At 42.0% G+C, this 21,650-nt stretch overlaps 1 protein-coding gene across 4 annotated transcripts in view; it reads right to left on the reverse strand.

The window, feature by feature from the left end:
* RIPOR3 (RIPOR family member 3) overlaps window positions 1-21,650 on the reverse strand; it is a 52,712-nt gene that overhangs the window by 8,896 nt on the left and 22,166 nt on the right. For 2 of the 4 annotated variants that reach the window (XM_064167857.1, XM_064167858.1), the window contains exons 3-13: window positions 18,289-18,435; window positions 15,358-15,436; window positions 14,597-14,620; window positions 14,419-14,472; window positions 13,524-13,673; window positions 12,973-13,036; window positions 12,532-12,575; window positions 11,720-11,845; window positions 9,464-9,609; window positions 2,558-2,687; window positions 881-1,465 (exon numbers count right to left, since the gene is read on the reverse strand). In XM_064167857.1, coding sequence (XP_064023927.1) covers window positions 881-1,465; window positions 2,558-2,687; window positions 9,464-9,609; window positions 11,720-11,845; window positions 12,532-12,575; window positions 12,973-13,036; window positions 13,524-13,673; window positions 14,419-14,472; window positions 14,597-14,620; window positions 15,358-15,436; window positions 18,289-18,435 — 1,549 coding nt within the window. Of the gene's footprint in view, window positions 1-880; window positions 1,466-2,557; window positions 2,688-9,463; window positions 9,610-11,719; window positions 11,846-12,531; window positions 12,576-12,972; window positions 13,037-13,523; window positions 13,674-14,418; window positions 14,473-14,596; window positions 14,621-15,357; window positions 15,437-18,288; window positions 18,436-19,424; window positions 19,582-21,650 lie in introns of those variants that run through there. The other 2 variants (XM_064167859.1, XM_064167860.1) reach the window with 2 other exon arrangements.

Genomic DNA, 21,650 nt, shown 5'->3' on the forward strand with positions numbered 1-21,650 from the left:
AGCCTCTGCCATCAGTATGACTTTCACTTACTCCTTGTTTCAGATCCAAAAGTAGGAATTTCAGGGGTTCAGTGCACTCCAGCATAGTAACCCAGAACATCAATATCAACAGTGGATTTCATCTGGCCACTAACTTTCTCCCTCTTGGAAAGGCTGTTTTGAAAGCACTTGATTTGGATTTTTTAATTTCTATTTGTAAAGTGGTTGCACTGGAACAGGAAGTCAGTGCAGATTTGTTAAAACCATTTATTATTCCAGACCTCAGAAGAAGTCTTACAGATCTTATCTCCCAAGTTTGCATCCAGGCCCCAAGTACTACAGTGCTACCCAGTTTGTAATACAGCCCAGTGCTTGCAGAAAGCTCTTCTCCAGGACCTTTCCTCTACAGAAGTGTTTTCAGCATCATAGAAGTGGCCAGGCAGGCTGAGCTACCTGCAAAGCTAAGGGATCCTAGAGGAACATTAGCTGTGATGAACGGATGCAGTCACCTCAAGGTATAACTAATTTGGAAAACACCACCAAAAAAATAGAAGCAACCCCAAATGCAGAGGGTCTGCTGCGCAGCTCAGATTCTGCTTAGCCCGGAGGAGTCTCCACTTTTGACCGCATATGGTTTGTTAATTTATTTTTCCAGGTCACTGACCTGTGCACAGCATTTGCAGGCTGTCCAGGAGAGGTGCTCTGCCGCACCGAGCTCCTGAGCAGTTAGCGCTCCAGGCTGCCTTCTTCCAAGGAGCGCCTGACCTCTGCTGGCCAAACTTAGTGCTTGGGAGCATGCCCTCAATAACCATTCTAACAAATGCCCTACAGGGCGTGGAATTTCGACAGCAGAAGCTTAGCAGCAACGGTGGAAGCCACAGCACGTACCCAAGCACCTTACCTTTAATTTATCTCTCAGAGATGAGACCTGGTATTCCAATTTCTCCAGCTGGGCTTGCCCCACATCATGTAATTTTAGCAAATGTAACACTTCTTGGAGAGTCTTATCAATTGCCTTTGTATGTCCATCAAGTTTTAGGTCACTTGCAGCATTCAAGCTTTTCTGGCTCATGTTTTCTTGCTCTGTCTTATGGTGCTTTCTGGTCTGGCTGAAAGAATCTCTACCATCTTTGTGACTATGCAGAAAACCAGATGGCTTATTTGGAAATCCATCCATGCATGGAGTCTTCTTCAGGATATCCAGAGTTGTGTGATTTGGAGAAGGATGCTGTTGCTCTTCTGTGCAGCTCTCTTGAACACTCTCCGATGGCAGCATCCTGTGGTCTGGAGCTGGAGTTGTGTTTCTGGATTCCGTCCCTCTCTGATCCTCAGAGCTGAACGAGTCTGCCTCACTTGTCTCTGCAGGAGCATGAGGCTTGCCTCTCCCATGGGCATCAAAATCACAGGCAGCCAGGTAGCTCCATATGCTGGGAGGCTGAGCTTCATCACTTATATCCCCTTGGTTTTGCCTTTGTTGCAAAACAGACTGCAGCAAATAGATTGTGAGAATGTACACATTGAAAAGCACAGAAGACTGCCTGAGATAGAGCACTAAAGCTTCCTCTTCTTGGAAGCAGACACATCCAGACCAACCAAACCCAGAGGGCTCTTCTGCACAGAGAGCCAGGCCAGCACAGACTGGACAAAAGAAACTACTGTAAGAAAGTTGCAAGAGTCTACTGGAGGTACTAAGTAGAGCAGTACTAACTGTGCTTTGATCTTTCATCTGAAAGTTACCAAGAGAGCTCTAAAAGTGTTTCTGTGTCAAGCAGCTTTACTGTCACATCAGCTCAGGACAGGACATGACTGTAGAGGTTAGAGAATTGTTCATTTTGAACTGTCCAACTTACTTTGTACACATGACACATACTACTTCTTCCCAAAAAAAGAGTGCAGGTTCTGCTGCCTTGGTGAGGATTTAGATTGGATGTTAAGAACAAGTTCTTTACTACAAGGGTGGTGGAACACTGAAAGAGGTTGCCCAGGGAGGTGGTTGGGGCCCCATCCCTAGATACATTGAAAAAGTGAGGCTCAACAGGGTTCTGGGCAACCTCATCTAGTTACGGATGTCCCTGCTGACTGCAGGGAGTGTGTGGAGGAGTTGTACTAGATGACTTCCAGAGGTTCTTTGTACCCTAGACCCTTCTGTGATTCAAACCTGAGTCAGATGTGGTGTTAGGGGAACATATATGCGGTGTATTGGAGGCACAGGGCAGAATGAACACGATCATAAAGAACCACAAAACCCAAACACAACTAAACCATTAAAACAAATCCCTCTTTCTTGAATGAATGAGAAACTATAGTTTTCTGCTCCCTGGACTACACTCAGCAAAAAAGAGGAGCTGAGGAAGAGCACCTCTGAGATATTCTGCTCCAGGGCTGCTGACACACTGGTTTGTAGTCCAATTTCCCCCACAGACCATTAGAGTAGATGCCACAAGGACTATACTAATGTAGTACTACAAAAGCTTTGGAGTGCTACATTTACATATTTCTGAGTGCATTCTTAATAGTTTAATCCAGAAATCAATTCCTAGGACTGGGCTGTGCATTTTGCTTTCCTCTGCATACTCACCAGGTAGTATTTCTCTCTGAAGCTGGGAGTATTTGGTGGGGTCCAGTTGTATAATGAGCTCTTCCTGCTACCCACAGAAAATTTGGTAGTGGTTCCAGGTGATAAAAACAGGTTCTCTGTGTCAAAGGGGCTGTAGCAGAAGACACAAAGGCCCATGTGTGATTAAGACCAGAAAGCACAGTGATGTGCAGCAGCAGCTGCTGTTAAGAATTGAACTGTGACATTTAGTAAACAATACAGGGAACAAAAGAAAACAAAGACTGCCTCTCTGACCAACATCTTTGGCTGCACCAGCAGAAAAAACAATCTAAAAGCTTTTAAACTGAGGTCTGTGCTGCAGTTTCTGAAAGAAGAGTCCAACAGGCCAGAAGTCTGAAGTGCTCTCTGTTCTCCAGCATCCATGTAAGACATCAGTGCCAGCAAGTACAGACCAGGCTGTTTGCTGGCAGCTTGAGAGACATACTCCACACCAGATAGGAAGGAAACATCATCAAGGAAAACTGACATTCATTTCCCTCCTGAAGAGCACACACCACTTAGAAAAACACACTAGAAAAACTTCATTACCCCTCAAATATTAATAACTCATTAATCTGGCAGAAGAGAGTTGCAGTGGTATTTGGCAAAGCTCATACAGTCATGGATGCACCCAGTTGTAGCTGCGGAAGGCACTGGCTACGGGCTAAAAGAGTGTGACAAGTCCTGTCTAAAGGCTTCCCAACACAGCTATTAATTTCCCCAACTCCTTTGCAAAGCAGCCTAGAGAAACTTGGAAGAACTCCCAAAATGCAACTCAGCTAACCAGGAGAAGGAAAACAAAGTAAAGCAAGATTGTTTTCTCTACATGTTACTTTTGCTCCCTACTGATATGCCTTGTGGCACCAAAAGAAAGTTTGTTTTTCCAAATCAGTGCTGGCCTTTTTTTTTTTTTGGGGGGGGGGAAAGGTTTAGAAGAAATCTGTTCTCTCACTGCTGTAAACAGAATGACCAAACAGTAGGATAAAGTCAGCTGCACTTAGCGGTTCAATACACAGCCACTACAAGTCTGGAAAGAACCAGACAATAACGAAGACTAATCAATTATAGGGAAGTTAACAACTCTTTAACAAAAGCCAAAAAAAGCAGAGCTCCAATTCTGTCTAGCTTCTCCTGTTGCACCAGAACAATTCCCACCAGCTTCCTGCGGTGCAACACACCACTGTCCTGCTCGGCATGGAGGTAATGCTCACTGAGCTCGCCTAATACAGGTTAATTGGCTAAGTTAACCAGTGTCACCCAGCTAGGGTTCAAACAACAGGTCAGTCCCATGGAGTCACATTAACAACCATCTGCATTGTCTCACTGTACAGAAAACAAATGTGAGGTCTGACAGTAACAGCCTTTAAGCCAAAGCTGCTATGTTTACTGGTGGAAGCAAATCACCCCCATCCATGGCATTCCTTAAAAAGACTCATAGGGATCCATTCCTCCGTTTGTTTTCAGGTTTAGCTTTTAATATAGCAATGCCTTAATGTAAAATGACACTTGGGAGGAAAGGGATAAGAATAACAAGGTAAATCTCTTTTGCCCCTTTGACAGTTATTAAAACACTCCAGTAAAATACAGCTACTCAGCTGCCCTTCCAGCCAGCACACCCTGCCTGTTACTGCAAGGTAACGAGCTGAGAGAAGCCAAGCATGAAGAATCAGGCCTGCTTTAAAGCATTTATTATTGGTTGGGTGTAAGCTCTTCAGGCATGATCCATCACCTTGTTCCACATTTGGACAGCAGACAAAAGATCATAATGGGGCAGATCTATGAATCCATCTCTCCTAACGTCTTGACACTGAGAGAAGCCAGTAGGGGATACTCAGGGGACAAGCAGGAGGTCAAACACAGCAGGCTTTCCCCAGACACAGACAGGAGGCTACAATCTGTCACACACCAGACCTTACGAGCAGACTATTGCCTCAATTGTCACACACTCTTCCTTAGTTTGTCAGACTGCTTCCTGAAATCACTAACAAAATCTATGCAGAGGTCAGAAGTATGTAGACATTTCATTATTTAACTTCAAATCATGGAAGAATTACTTTGACACGAGGGGTTCTCTGTGGCTGAACAGAGAGGAACCGTGGCTAATAATTTCCTTTCCACGTTCCCCACAGTGAACATCTGTATATCTGCACAGTATCAGCCATCAGCACCTTTCCAAGAATGAAAAATTCTGTTCACAGTGAAAGTGGCCCCATATGCCTGATCATCTTTGTTGTCTCCCTTCTATACTGCCAAACACGTTGGCCTTTGGCCTTAATTACAACCTTGGCATTAAATGCACAACACTACAATGCTGTTGTTGTTAAGGCCAATGTAAACACAGTACATAGCTCTCTTTAGCTTGCATTGGTAGTGTTGGAGGACTTCAGATTCAACACACACATGCCCAGTATGATCTCCAAGGGCCTCACAATTCCTGAGTTCACGTTTCCTAGATTGAACCTCCCATGCCATCAGAAGCTTTGCATCCACACACCTTGAGAAGTACCTCAGCCTTGTCAGCACTGCCAGTGAGGTATTACATTCTCTTAACCACCAAACCCGTGGAAGGATGAAATACTTGAGATATCTACCATGTCCCTCACCCTGCTGCATTTTCCTGTTGGGTGTGTAAGGAGGACACTTCCTGGTTGATGTTCTCACAAGTCATTGTAAGGAGCTGAACTTGTTTCACTCTCCAGCCCCAAAGGATCTGCATTCCTTTCTCCAACTGCCAAGACTGTGCCCTGATCGCTCTCCTTCTGTCTGGTAGTTTCATGTATTGAATACCACCAGGTCAGAAGTCCTATCTACCAAGAGTCCCACATCTCACTACTAAGCCTGATGAATCCTGATCTGCATTAAATACAGAAGAAATCATTCTGGTCAGCTGGAGTGGACTCTGTTGCTCGTGAGACTTCTTTTTTCCCCTCTTGAACACAGGTGAAAATGTGCCTGTAGTTAAGTGTGATTGTTGTGAAATTTCTCCTACATATTAAAATAAGAACCAGTTTCAAGGTTAGTACAGCTCATCACAAAAGGCTAAACTATAAAAATATCAATTGCACCCCAAGCACAGGGGTGCACTGAAGGACTAGTGCCCCGTGATACCTGCATGAGTTACCACCTACCCACATAAGGCTTTTTTCTGTAAGGGAAAGACCATCGGTAGGTTTGCATCCAAGAAAACCCCTAGACTTCCTTTTTTCATTCTTCTTTAAGATTTTTCTTCCCTCCTACTCCACAAATCCTTGTGAGCCAGGCCAGCACAGACTCAAAGCAGACAGAAATCACAAGAGTGGTTCTGGCTGGCTGGGTAGCCTTAGATCCCAGTATGGGGAGCTAACTGAAGTTCTGAACAGAGAATACAGGCTTTCTCTTTGTCCTTCATGTGAGACAGAATTCAGACTGCTGTTTAGGTTGGCAAAAAGCACAAAGTCTTCTGCCAAGCTGGCCAACAAAGCTGTTCTGCAATGGGCCCAAGCTCATTCTCACCCCTCATGGCATAGCTTATAAAGGAGCTGAAGGAACTTTTGTTAGAGCCCAAAAGACAAGTGGCCTATTTAAAGAAAATATACATTTGGAAGGGAAGAGTGATCTCCATTTGGATTTCTCACAAAGCAGGTCTAGACTGAAAGCTTGCCTCTCAGTGAAGTTTGGGCAAATCAGCTGGATCTGTTTAGTTATTCTTAAATCAAAGGAAAAGCAGCTGTTATTTTGAATGCTCTATCTTTGAAAATTGAAAACACCAGGAGTTATCACCCCACAACTTCTCATTTCTGTAAACAGCTTCAGCAAATAGGCTGTCAAGGAGGAAAGGCCTGCCAGTTCTGTGCCAAAGCACCCTGGAGAATCCACTTGGGAAGATACCAATGATTGCACAAAGCTTAAACGCAACAGAGACAGGGCCAGAGATTTTTTTCATACACTGAAAAATTCCAAGTGGGGATTATCTTCCAAAGAAAATGCATCCCCAGTAATCCTGCTGCCAGCTCTAAAAGCTGGGTGATAGTTTTCTCAAATGCCACAGGAGTGCTCAACTTGCCAGTCAACAGCTGCACTCAGAGCTGCAAGTTACTGCAACAATCAAGTGCCAACAGAATTTGAATTGTGTTTCCCTAAAAAATTAGTCACAAGTATCATTTGCTTTGGAGATTCAGGTATCACCTGAGAAAATGCAGTGTCCCAGAAGAGGAAGGTGTTTCCCTCATGGTCTTTTGGATGAACAACTTAAGGGCATAATTATTTATGCAAGTTATTGACAGTGAGGAAAGGAAGCAGCTATATCAAGCAAATGTAACCTATTTGCTACATGCTATTTATGTGGGTTAACAAGAAGAGAGAAGAAGTCATTTCTTCCAAAGTGCACTGTGGATGTGCCACCTCCAAGTGCAGCACTTCCCACATTAGGGTAAAACCAGATCTTATACCCAGTTCAATAAGGAATGTGTCTCCTTTGCTGCAGAAGTGAAGCTTACGATGTTAGGCTTTTGAAGTCAGGGAGAAGGAGACTTCCCTTATAAGAAAATCATCTCTGCAAGCAGAGGGGTTCTGTCTGCAGTATTTTCTTTCTCAGAAACTTCAGAGCTTTTGATCATTTTAAATCCAGATTAAACCCAAAGCAAGTTTTGGTGGCATACATTTGCTGCAGGATGAGAGAGAGCAATAAATGGCACCAGACTTTGTTGGGAAGGGGTAAGAGCCCATACAGCCTACTCTGCTCCTCTTCCCGCCTTTCTTCCCCAATACTAAGATCTGAAATTTGCACAACAGACTATCTTAATCAGCCCCCATTTAAAAGGGCTGTCCTTTAAAGAACTACTTTTAATTAAATATATATACTCACACAGATATACACACATACATATATATATAAAATAAATGCTGCTTGTACCATCCCCACTTCACACTTTTCAATGATTCCAGCACAAATATCTTAGCTTTCAGATTCAAATGAGAATGCAAATGGAAACTGGCATGACGAAGCAGAAGTTCCATTAAGGCCTATATAATGCAAGATCACAGCAAGCTTCTGGGGTGAGGCTTTGTTGCCCAACTAATTAGCAGCTCAGCTTCTCAAATAGGAAACAGAGGACTTGGAAGACTCAGAGCAGCTGCAGCACCTCACCAAAACAAAACATATACTGATGCCTATTGTTAGATCTCGGGAGGATAAAGTGTCAGAAACAGAAGGTGTGGGCAAAACTCTGCTGTGTGAGTTTATTTCTCATTGACTTGGAGCAATGTGTACATTTGAAAATAACTTTCAGATGCAGTTGCCAAGAGTTATTTTCCAGCCCAACTGCATGTACAAGTCAGCAGTAAATGTCAAGGAGCACAGCATACACAAAAGACAGCCAGAAAATAGTATGCTGATGAATAAAGCTTTTCTTTCCCCGACCCCAGCAATGCAACCTGAAAACTGGTTATCAACATTTAAGCAGGAATTGCAACACAAAAAAGTGGTGGCATTTATGCTGTTAGAGTGGCTTGCAAGACAGTGAGAGGGTTTGAGTCAAACAATGAAATGGTATTGGGACCTAAAAAAAAAAAAATGAAGTTTGGTAAAATATATTTCCCTGCCCTTAAGCTAAAACAACAAATGTCTCTTTTACTGGAAGTTCTGTTTGGGTTTGGGGCACATTTAGCAGACATTCAACACATACAAGCTTTGTTATTTTGGGGTAATTTTTAAGAGGCCAAGGAGAAGAGGTGCACAAGAGCTGAGTCACAGGTGAATCTCTCTTGCAAAGCATAGCTCCCTGCTCTTCCTAACCTAAACATTGTTCTATTTCTGCTTTTCCTGGCAACAGCCTAGCTCCAGAAGTTACCACAAAGTGAGCTTTCAAGAAGGCTGTTATCACGGAGGTGCACGCAAACATCTCTTTGCCATGCTAGGTTGGGAAGAACTGAGGAATGCAGTAAGTTTATGGATCCAAAAGCACAAGCAAAGAGTGCCTGCTATTTACTTGGCCACTTCTCTAAGATGGCCAGGGTTAACCCCTGAACAGTGGTGGGGAATGGAAACAGGCCAAAAAGTTGATTTGTTGCAGACAAGTCTCTCAGTATAGACTGACAGTCTCATAAAGCAGAAATACTGTTACTAACTCCAAAATCTGTGCTAGTGTGTCTAGAGGGAGCAAGAAGTTCAAGTGCAGCATCTATGAAAGTGAGAATTTGCCTTTAATAACATCAGTAATCCACTACAAAAAGATCAATGTACAGATTTAACTTATAAAAAAGTAACAAATCACAAGCACTATAAAAATACTCAGCTATTTTAAAAGTGCATCTGTAACCAAGCTTCCATGCAGTGCACAAACAGGGCTCATATCAATAACTGCAATCACAGTGCAAGTATGAAAGTGCTAAGTCTTTGGGAAAGCTTAATTTTTAACAAACTGTAGCCTGGTAATAGTGATTGCCCTACAATGGCTTTTCTTTTCCCCCCACTGTGCCTACATGCGACTATTTTCAGTGTCATTTCATCAAGACTGTTCCAGTTTTATACATGCATTGCTTGGAGCAAGATTTGAATGCTCCTTCTGGAGGGCAGTGAGCTAGCAAAAGCCTGCTGGTCAGCTGACGTAGATGGCCATGGCTCTGCAGCATCACAGAACTGAAGGGTCACAGAAATTGCTTTTGAAGGGTCATAGAAATTGCTTCTGTCTCTTTCCCCCTCCCCTTCCAGGGGACTGATGCCTCCGAGTCAGAGGTCAGGCACAGTGGCTCAGGTTGCTCTGAGGAGGCATGTGACTGCTATCTATCCTGCACCCGCTCTGCAAACAGAAACATGACTGCCGTTGAACGTTACTATGTGACACATCTGGGGGTCTTTTGCCTATTTCAAATGTTGAGCTCCAGATTTTTTCATCTGAAGCTTGTACTTACTTCCAGAGGACCTCCAGCTGCAGCTTGATGGTGCCCAGCTCGGTTATATCCACAATGATTGCCTGAGGCTTGGTTGTAAAGAAGTTTATGCTGTCACATGTCACGACACCAACTAGAATAGTGGCCAGTCCTCGCAGCTCTGTCACCTGCAGGGACAGACAAACACATCCATTTTCATTGTTCCAGACTATCCCAAGTCATGTACGTGAAAGAGAACATTCCAGGCTCAAATCTGCTCTGATACTCACATCAAACTTAAAACCTTAACACAGTTCTGGGCTCCTAAAGCACCGTGGGCCAATACCCCCACACAAGGACCACGTCATAGATGGCTAGCAAAGAGGAAAGGAGTTGCATGAGTCAAGGAGAGGCAGAGTTGCACAGCACCTCTGACAGACTATGGCAGATTAACTCTCTTCTTAAAATCAGTCTGAAATTTGAGCTCTGGTATGTGTACAAGCAGTTGGTATCTTGTCTGCTATGGTTGAACACTATCATAAAACATGTATCACAGAGAAGTCTGTTAGCCTACCTACATCAGACTGTTGCCTAAAGAATCTGCAAGCACAACTGTCTGCATCCACTGTGACCTCTCTAAACATCTGAGCTCAGCTGCAGACCATAATCAGAACTGTGATGTGCCAGTTCTTTCCTCTAGCTCTGCAGAGGCTCTAAGTTTGTTATCAATGCAGTTACAGACTTGTGGTTTTTTTCCCAGCCTAGCACTTAGTTTCAAACATTGAAATTTACTTGGGGGGAGGGGGGAAATACCTAATCAAGCATTTCCTACCAAAAAAATATACAACCAATCAAGATGCAATTGCTCTAGAAGCACATAAAGCATCAGCCAGCACAGACTTCTAGAAGTGCCTAAACTCCACTTCAGGAATGAGTTACGTGCCTCCATCTCCTTTAAGAACTAGCAGAAGTTTTGTTGCTAGGCTCCTCTTGGAACACTCTTTGGCACTTTTCTATTTTTTTTTTAAACCTGCTATGTATTTGTACTGGGCAAAGATTATTAAGCATGAAGTGGAAAGAGCAGGAGGGTGTGGAGAACATTAGTCAGTAGACTTTCATAAGCTGACAAAAAGAGTAAAACTTATCATGGTCACACAAAGTAAGACAAGTTTTCAAAACTCTTATGAGAAAACAGGGACCTGAATTAGCCTCTCACCTGATCTTCATTGAGCAGTGGCAGCAAAAAAAATGCGTTACGAGCACACTTCCAAAGGCCGTGCCGGCAAGATGCCAAAGAGTCTCTCCTATGTAACCTAGTTCTTGCTGCCAGATAGGAGGGGAACATTGCAATAGCTGCTTTAACACAGCTGCCAAAACTTGAAACCCTTCACTGGCACACTTTCCTTGCAGAATGGGATCCAGCACAGCCTTGGATCCCAGCTCCTTTTAGGCTGACGAGAGTCATGCTGCAGAGCCCAGCCCAGCCCATGAAAGATGCCAGACTACAGTGGAAATGCTGTTCAAAGATTGACTCCACCTGCTAGGTAAGTGCCAGAACCAATGCCAGGGGCAGCTACACAAGAGTCCATGAACAATACAAGCCTCCCCTCCAGGGGTACCCACAATCTGTCATCTAAGCATCACACACAACTAGCACAGGTCTCTCACTGTTAAGGATATGGCCTCCTCCAAAGGTACTTGAAAAAGAAGTGTCTGAACCTTATATAAACTACAGACAATGTGCACCAGCATGTGAATGCCATTAGTACTTTATACATAGAGCATCACAGGAGCAAAACATGACAAAGTAATCTGCAGTGCACCCAGATAAAGGGACATTTGAACTATACATTCAAAACACACATGTGGAGTGATGTGTGGTTTCCACATGCACATTTCTCTTTTTCAACAGACAGCAGAACTCCAGGTACTTAATATTCCACACGGGTGCTATACATCATACATACATACACACACATCTAGACTTCAACACAGAAAATCCCAGATACTGATCTAGGAATTTTATTTAAAACAAACCAAAAAGACAATGACAGATACCAGACTCCAGAACATAGGAAAGCAGATGCACTAACACAGTCATGAGTGATAGGAGCAACACAAAACCAGAAGCAGGAGCCTGGTCAGTGATCAGAACATTGATTAACTGTCATTTTTATACAGCTAGGAAAAGAAAAGTAGGTAAGAACTTTGACAAATGCTTGGTAGTCTAACAGGTAAGGAGTATGGCAGAAGATCATATTAACCCACTGATTCCAATCCAACCATTATACACCACACCTTGATTTCAAACTTCTCATGAAGATTGGGTATGAAGATCTTTTCTTCTTCATCCCACGTTTGGCTGTCATCAGTCTCAATCTTGCCTTTCAGCCTCCATTTTTGGCGCCCCAGTCGCACAAACACCTATAAACCATGAAGAAAACAGGATGTTGGGTCAGCACATCCCCAGAGTGTTTGCTTCAGTCCATAGGTAGGTCTCACACTGTTCCAGTACCACAGAGACAAAAATCATTCCTTAGATCACAACACATTCAGAAATTTGGATAAGAATAGAAGACTGGGGGCAGAGATGAAGGTTGCACCTTAACTCAGCACCAAATGACACATCCCACCCACTCTAGAAATACTGCAAAAGTACACTGCATAGCAAGTACTGAAATACAAGGCATGCTGGAATTCATTTGGAACTGTCAGAAGTAGGAGAGCAATTCAGTGAAATACAGAGATGCATTCAAGTCATGCCAAAAGCAATCTTCCAAGAAATAGGCAACAACAGTTACTTGAAGATAGGGCAACTTGGAAGACAGAGACTTGATAGGTTGGTTTTGGAAAAAAAACCAAACAAAACCAAACACCAACAAAAAACCTAATGACTGCCACCTTTTAAACCTCCCCTAATGCTCAAATCTCATCTTTCCCTCTTCAGTCTCAGAGGGCAGAGTACCTAGCAAATGTGCCAAACCATTGTTCTCATCAGATGGTTTTATCCCAGTCTCCCTCTCCTCTCATATATATGTTGCACCCTTGGTCCTCCCTTGCAAACTCACAGCAGTAACATAAAGGACAAAATGAATTGCTTTATACTGCACCTCATACTGGTCCCCTGGGCAGAGCCGTGCAAAGCCCACCAAGCCTGAAAAGAGAAGGAAAACTCCTAAGACTTGCAGAGTTTTACAACGTCCCCCAAGGCCTCAGCTTGCAATAAAGCAAGAGACTGTCTGGCCAACACCTGCTTGTGCTCAGCTCTCTGCACAAGCTACGCCATCAGCCTGAAACACTCTTAACAGGACAAACTTTGAGTTAAGTGAAGAAAGCTTGTCAGCTTTTGTGCTCAAATATAAAATATCATTGCAGAGCTGCCTCACAGTGCTGAAGCAAAAAGAAGGTTGCCAAATTTCTGTTGAGGATTTGATCCAGGAAGCCAGAGAAAACAACTGACACTGAATAAATGGACTTTCAATGGATCAGATTGCTACATAAGAAGCCCTAAAGCTACGATGAGTCTTGAGGGGAACAAGAGAGGAACATACCTTTCATCTTCAAGTGAAACTCTCCCAAATGGACCTCCAACGCACTTTCTATGAAGCACATGTCCTAGAAGAAAGACTGAGCAGTCACTGTGACTGAAAAGCAGAGCCAAAGCCTTCTTACATATGTCATTTTCTTGTCTCATCCTTAAAAGGCTTTGCTTTTTTTTTTTGCAGCTCCACAGAAGAGTGGAACTGCTTGAGCAGTTAGCTGTCAGCTGCCTTCTACAGCTTGTTTTGTAAAAACAGCAGAGCTCATTCATTATTCACTTCTCATCCCATTACTTCCAGTGGAAGTCACCATGGACCCCAGTATGAAAGCAGAAATTAAAAGGATTTTTCCCTCATTCTCACAAATGCATGAAGTCAAGCCACACAGGTGCACAAAAGGGAGTACAGAATTCAAGGTGCAGTGCACATTTTGAACCTCTATTTCATTCACACATTAAGCCTTTTTTTTAATGGTGATGGTTAAAAACAGTCAGCAGCAAGTCCTAGTACACTTTTGCTAAGGAACAGTCAGGTCTTCATTGCGTATCTGTAGTACATCTTACCTCTGTGCACTCTTGGAAGTTCTTGTAAAGCTCCACTAGGCTTTCTCTGGAGGCTTTGGTGGAAGGAGACAAGGAAAAGGCATGTTTCATATTAGTGGCTCCATCTCGTAGTCTGCACTGGATGCAGTAAGCCTCATAGAGTTCTTCTACCTTTAAGATTCAGTAGTGGTGGAAGAAGGAACAAGAATTACCTTGGCATAGTTTAAATAAAATTTGGGAAGGAACATCACTGAGTCTTTTCTGGCAAAAACACCCAATCAAATCCCATTATCGTGGCACTGCAGAATGCTGCAGCTCTTGGATTTTACAGACAGATGTGAGTGCAAAGTTGGATGTGAGCACAACAGCTTGCGGGCTTTGCTGCAAAAGAAGCAAGGCACATTGAGACACAATTTGCCCTGCTGTTCTCAGGCTAGAAGACAGGGAGTGACAGTTTGTTTAGGGAAAAGTTACTTCGGGAGCAGAAAACTGATTCCCTAAACACAGCTGAGCTACACCTTCAGCTATGTCAGAGGAGAGTTCTGATTCTTTTGGAAGCAGAGGGCAGACAGCAGATGTGCACTCTACAGAGCTGCCCATTTGGCCTCTTGTGGGAAGGAGGCTGAACATCGAAGCCTTCCCACAGCCATGTTTTCTAAAAAATTGGCAGCATATGTAAACCAGTTTCACAGGCAAACTCAGGTTGGGTTGTGCCCAACTTCCAGCCTGAATAGACCCATTCAAGAAAATAAATATATAAACCCCCCTCTCCTCTGTAAAGAGCGTGGTTACAGCTTTCAGAAAGCACCCAGCATTATTTCATTTCAGATGAGTTATAAGCCAATTATTTTCTATCTAGACAGTTTGCTTACATAGCAGTGCAAGCCTTACATGTACAAGATAAAACCCCCCTTACCTTGCTTATGTGGAACTCCAGCTTTCTGATGTATCTCTCCACAGAGCGGATTTGCTTCACAGGAGGGGAAAGAGAGGGGCTTGAGAAATTATTTCCTAAACACAGCTTCAAGAAACACAGTAGAGACATCATCCATTTTTCTGTTTACAACATTTCATCTTGTCCTCAACAGCCTTACCTTATCCAGGTCATAGTAGAAAGCCTGAAAGAGAAATAGCACAAACTGAAGAGGAGAGCATATACATTTGCACATATTAACAACACTTTCATATTACCTGCAAGAATCACTATGCATGTTAAGTTACATCAAAGCAAGGTGCACTGCTTACTGGGATACAATCATCTTTCTGAGTAGTTTCATGGACATGATTGCTTAGTTTGTTTTTTGAGATGCTTAAAGAGAGACAAGAGTCTCACCACCAGCTGTAACAAGGAATTGGACATTGGTCATGTTACATGACAGTTTATGGAGGAGGTTTGTCTTTTAATGTAGCTACTATTTCCCAAGTGAAAGACAAAGCTGCATCTGTAAGTTGACTTTTCATTAACACTGTTGCTGAAGTTGTTTCTAGGAAGTTGAGAACAAGACAAAATCTAGGTTACAAAGACACATTCACTAACTATGGAAAAAGTCTGATCTTTTTCTCCATTTCTGTCCACACAGAGTTCAGTACAAACACCAACCACTAAACAGACACAAGGAGATAGACTCCCCATAAAAGAAAACTATCTGAAGAACACTGTCGGATATTGAAACTGAGAACTCCCAAGTTTCAGTCTCACTATGTAAAGATAACTTTCTTGGTACATTTCTGATTGTGGTGTCCTATTGGATCTTACCTCAATGCCTGGAAAACCCCTGAGAGTCCCAGGCATGAGAAGCCATCTATTTTTGTGACTTTAAAGTCATTAAAGTACTTAACATTAAAAGCATCTTACCAATCTGGAGTTCCTTTTCATATCTTTGTGTCGTCCAGAGAGATAATCCAATTCAGCCTGATGTGCTTCCAAGTACTCACTGGAGAGGAAGAGAACCTAGAGTTACATTCTTCTGGTACATCCATTATAACACCTCCCCAAACCCTGTTTTGGCAGAACGTTACAAAGCAACTTCCTTCTCCAGAAGATTTCTCTTGCTTTACTCTCTGGAGAAGTGGATGGCTGTGTAGACAAGGGTGAGCTGATGAGAAAGGGTAGTTTCTGTAGACAAGGATTTCTACAGAAAATCTTAGAGAAGTGTATGTACACAAATGCCAGCAGACACTTTTTACTGTTACCTAACATTTAAAGGTGTCCTTTTCAGATTTGTCTAACTGTTCCTTTCTGTAAGGTAAAAGACCAGTTCATTTGTTGAACAAGTCTTTTGTTACTGAGGAGTAAGAATTCATCAACCAACTCCATCTCACAAAGTCAAAGGATCCCAACATAAAACACTAGCACTACAAAATGAAATTCACAGTAGTATCCTGTGTGTAAGGCAGGGCACATGTTGGTGTTTTAGTGAGTAGAGCCAAACACCACCTCTTAGTGTGCTAGACAATGTCTTAATGTAACCATTACTTTTTCCAGAATGAGAACTATTTTGCAAGGTGTGAAGCACTTGGTGCCAGCTGGCTCCTACAGAGCTGCTTTCATGCAAGTGCTGTCCCTTAGGAGTTCCCAGCTATGTCTGCTGATACCATATTCTTCCAACACAGAAAAGACTTAGTAACTTTTTCCTCTTATGCTTAAAAGGGAACAAGATTCACCTGGTAAATCCTACAGAAGACAGTCTCTGAGCAGTCAAAATAACCTTGTTTTAGACAGCTACACTTCTTCACACTTGTTTTGATACATTTCATTTTCTTACTTTTACAAAACCAGTTCCCCCAGGAGACGCCAGTGGCCCCAGCACTCAGCTGTCTGCTCTTTATGCTGCATATTAACAGCTCGGTGCAGCAGCAGCCAAAACTGGTGGCAGAAAGAGTTCACTTTCTTTTTAGAAGAGCTTCATCACTTTTAGATAGGTGTTAGAATTGCCAGTTTGATGAAATGGTACCCAGATGGTTAAGAGAATAAAGAGTTATTGGAATGATACCCAGATGGTTAACAGATAGTTACTTGCTATAGCTATAAAGAAACAGGCATGTAAAACATGTTCTGCGCTAAAAATTCAAGTCACTGTAGCACCGAGAAGACTTAGTCTGCATCTACTTAAAAATTGGACTTTGCATTGCTATTTGATACAGTTATTTTCTGTAGGTTACTTCAGTCAATTAGTTAGCTACTCAGTTTTGGCAGGAGTCTGCTCATACTGCGTTCCCTGCAGAACTGGAAACAAATTCTGATCCACTGTATGGTTCCTCCTCCCTAAGCTCTGATAAATTCTAAACTCTGCAAAAAACATTTGGTTTCATTATTTGCTTTAAATCTAAACCCAGTAACAAGATACTGACTGAAATGTTTAGGACTAAGACTTTACAGTCTTTATTGGAATACAAATGTGACACATCTGAGCTCACAACAGTGTCACAATGCATATTATGTTCTTGCTTAAGAAAACAAACTACGTTCAAAATTGATACAGTAGCAAAATTCTGAGGACAGCAGCAAAAGAAACAACAGTTCTGCTGTTGGCACAATGTCAGCAGAAAGAGGTATAGGGCCTGCAGATCCAAGGCATTTTACCTTCCAATAGGAGCCTCGGGGTGTAAATTAAATTCTCATGGTATTAACCTAGACCCTTCAGCCTCAATTGCAACAACTTTAGGTGTGTATTTTTATGTATGAATGGAGGACTCAGTTAAAGGCTGACCAGTTTCAGTCACAATGGAAGCAAACAGCATTTTCCACAACTTCCTCTCTGGTCTGCAATACCAACAGAGCAAACTCACCCACGTTTTATTTGCCATCTCAGAATTGATTAATATCAACATTTCTGTGAGGTAACTGACAGCTTCCTCAAAGCCAGAGCACCCTAAATTCAGATTGCCAGCCAATCCTTTGGCCTCTTACATCTGCTGTTCACACCCCAGATCTCCAGATGAAGACAATGGGAAAAAAAAAAAATCACTCTTAACTCTAACTCAAGTCTGCATTGATGCAACACTGACTGTGCAGTCAATCACAGTAAAGACTCTGAAATAGCACTACATTTAAAGAAAGATAATGTAACCTACATTGCTTTAATAAGATGGAGTTATACCATAGTTGTTTCCTCATCACAAGTCAGCTGAAGTTTCAGGCAGATCTGTTTAGACAATAAGCTATCTAGAGATGGTAAAGTACTTTTGAATTCCAGAGTGAGAAAAAGAAATCCTGAAACCCACTCCAAACACTAGAATATCTAATTCTTTAATAAGTATTGGCCAATTAGCATGGTTTATGAACCAGTCTCCCCCCGCTGTGTGCTTGCAGGGCACACCCTTGCTTTCAGCCTTGGTTTTAAGTCAGCTTGCTCAGTCAAAGCAAACTCCCTCTCCAGAAACTTTCTACCAGTCATCCCCCAGGACTGTCTGTCCCATTCTTATCCAAGTTTCTCCCATGTCTGCAGGCTTTCTGCCTGCTACCCCACACACTCTGAGAACCTCCATTCCTCAAGGGAGCTCAGCTACTTCCCAAGAGATGGAGAATTTCCCCACAGAGTTCTCTAAATAGTAAGTGACAGGTAGAAGTGTAACAAACTAGTAACACACAAAAACACCAGAGCACTTTTTTTTGCAAGCAGACTGTCTGGGAGAGAAGGAAACTTGTTTTACTAGGTCCCAAACCCATGTCTGGAAAAGTCACTACGCATGTTTAGAGATGCCAGATAGAGACAGAGAACAGCAATACAGAGACTTAAGCAGCATGACTACATAAGGCAAATTATAGTATTTAAAAAGTCCTTACTTAAGTCCTTTCTTCAAAGCTTCAAAAATTTTCTTCACCTGCAGTGGCTTTGGATCCCAGATGACTGCTCCCTTCTGCAGGGAATTGTAAGCCTTGGGGGATTTCAGTGACATTCTTGATCTCACTGAACTTCTGCTGAGAGATTTCCTGTAGAAAGAGGAAAGAAATATGAGAAAGAAAAAAAACATTACCTGGGAGGAGATGCTTAACCTACAAAGCTTCCAGGCTACAAGTCTTGAATCCAATCACATATTCCTTTACTCAAAAGCACAAAGCTCTTGTACTCACTGAGAATACTTTCACAGCTAACACCAGACAGTTAAGGATGGGCCCTAAACACCTGCTGCAGTAAGCCTGCAAGGCTTTTTGAGACTTTCAACATGAAACATGTCTTTCTCTAAGCCTAACACACATTTGAGAAGCCCAGTGGTTCTTTTCTATCCTTTTCAAAGACTAACTGCAGGTCCCCATTTCTTTGGGAAGGTGTGTGGGAACACTGAGCAAGGAAAAGCAAAGCTCATTTGTATAACAGGTTAATAACAAGTTGGTGCTCATACTGCTCTTAACAGACATGCATGGCAGCTGGCCAAGGCCCTCTATCTGTGTGCACCTTCACACTAGCTGTTGGGTCAACTACACAACTAGTCAAGTAAGCCACACTGCAAGACAAGAACATTCCCATTCTGACTCACTTGCAATTCAGGAAAACCAGGCAACACACTTTTGATCTGCTTAAGGTCTAACTGATAAAGTTAGCATAAAAAAGCCTTTAGAAATAGCTATTTCCTTGCCTGCAGACAACATACATTTAAATGATGGCTTAGAGCTCTGCCACCTTTTAGAAGAGCAAGCTTCCAAGCCCAGACTGCATACAAGATACAATCATCGAGGTGTTTTTTTTTCAGTGTCTAACACCTCACTTATTTACTCTTAAAACAAACTGCAGAAAGAAAAATTAAAGACTCTTTCTAATAAAAGTGTGTGTCCCCCCCCCAGGACTTTTAGTGATAGCCTAAAGAGTTAGAGCACCCCAAGCCATTAGTTGTATATATATATATATCCCTAAACCACATATAAACCAGAAAATGAACTCTCTGCAAATAGCTCTTTGCCATTCAGACTCCTGCCTGGCTTACCTTTATCTGTGCACTCCTGTAAGTCTTAAGTTATTTTTATATAGTTTTGTCAATAATCCCCCTAAATCAAGCTACTTAAAATAACATTATCCAAAGAAGTTTCCCATTCTGCCAAGCTGAGCTGAGTCAAGCCAACTGGCTACTCTCAGCAAAGCTTTCCACCTTCTTTACATTCTCTACCCTAAATTCAGCTCACCTGGAGCAATGATGAATGTTCACAGGCTTAACACTTAGCCACTGGCTGGCTTAAGTTCTATGCATGTGACTGAAGACCTAAGGAGATTATGGATCTTGGAGATTAAACCCTAGACTCAGCACACCTGAGAGATGTCCCCAGTCCTATTATAGAAACCTTTTCAGTAATTAATTATTCTGGTGCTAAATTCCCACTTAACTCCATTTTTAAACATAAAATCTACAAAAACATCTGATAAAATTGGGCATTGCAAAACATTCCTGTATATTTAATTTCTTCACCTTAATGATTATCTTAGCTGTTTTTAGGATGGCCTTAAAGTATTAATTAAACAAACCATTTGGAGCTCAGGTGACCTATAAGGAGGAATATAATTGTTAAATTAGAAACTTACAGTAATACTGTTTTCTTTCTTATGATAATGACTCTGACTATTCCATGCAAAGCAACAAAGTTTCAGTAGGAAAAACACTGGAAGGGACAGTCTAGCTAATAAGAACAGTTGAAAGAGTCTCCTAGAAGGATCATCACCTATAACTCTTTCATGCAAAGAAGGAAATCATATATCCAGTTCCATGCTCTCAGTGAGCATTCTGATTAGCAAGATACCACATGGAAGATAAAAGATAATTTCATCCTTTGAAATGAAAAAGCTTAAATTACTTCTGGATTTTATTTCTTTTTGGAAAGGACTTTCACATTTACCTTCAGAGTTCTGGACTTCAAATCCTAAATCCAGGAAATCATTTCCCTTCTCCTAGAGAGTAGCATCTAAGCACTACATACACACAGGACTGGGATTTAAAACTCAGCCTTTTCTTGACTGATGTAGCCCATACACACTCTGTGCACTGATGTCAAGAATCCCATTTTCATACCTTTTATAGAAAAGTTAAGTTGTTGACATGGGCCTTTAGGGACAGTAGCTCAAAGCTAGACCCTGTGTTGCTACTTTCCCTTGTGAACTTAATAATTTAAGTACCAGATTTCCCACTATATAGATAACAGTAATAACATTTACTTCCTGCAGAGATCATTGTGAGGCAAAATGAAATAGTGTGTCTGACAGAGAGCCTCAAAAGGAAGCTGCTAAAGAAATGCAGAAGTATATTTAGCATCTGCTTAAGGATCTCCATGTGGACCTGATTTGTGTGTCATCCTTTGGACAGACCTTGCTCAGGGCCCTTGCAATCTCCTGCTGTGCTTTGCTGTGCCTGAGGGAGAGATAAGTTAGGAAAGGGTGATTAAAAACCTTCTTCATTGTGCTGGGGAAAGCTCTTGGGTGCTCACTGGGCTGTGACTATCTAGTACATAGATTTCCCTTATTGCAGTGATTCCTGAACAAAATTGTCTGTCTAAACACTTAAATAATGAAAAGCAACATCATAAAAGTATGTATAAAGAGAGGCATTTGGTCAGACGCTTTTGCAGCTAGAAGTAACAGAATGATCTTAATGGACACATGAACTCTTCTGCTTAGAGCATTTTGATGCTGCTGAACTATGCCTTTGTTGGAGAAGTAGCTGTTCAGTGCTCTCCCTGGTAGATCCTTTCCCTGCTAAAACTCCCACTATGCACTTGGGCTTACGTAATTTACATCATTTATATAACTTACATAATTTATATCATTTATTGGCAGCATTTTTCTCAGGATCACAGTGATGTGATTGTAGATGTCTAATCTTTGCTAGGTGCAATACTACTTTTCATCTTCCACAACATATTCCTGTAACTGGATGTTCAGACTTCTCGATTATATCACAAACTCTTCCTTCACCATGCTGTGTTTAACTAGAAGGTTAATTCAGTTATTTGGCTCTTTGAGAAGATATTCCATGACACAAGTCAGGCATTGCAGTGGTACACAACAGGACTGTTTTGGGTGCAATACTTTCCAATACATCTGTGTGATACCACTAGATGATTCACCTTGTTCTAACATGCACACACAGTCAGATATTATATAAATTTTCCACTTATATATCATCTCTTCTAAAAGCATTTGACAGGCTATACAGGGATCACTGAAT

Source organism: Pogoniulus pusillus, chromosome 29, assembly GCF_015220805.1.
Source record: "Pogoniulus pusillus isolate bPogPus1 chromosome 29, bPogPus1.pri, whole genome shotgun sequence".
Lineage (NCBI taxonomy): Eukaryota > Metazoa > Chordata > Aves > Piciformes > Lybiidae > Pogoniulus > Pogoniulus pusillus.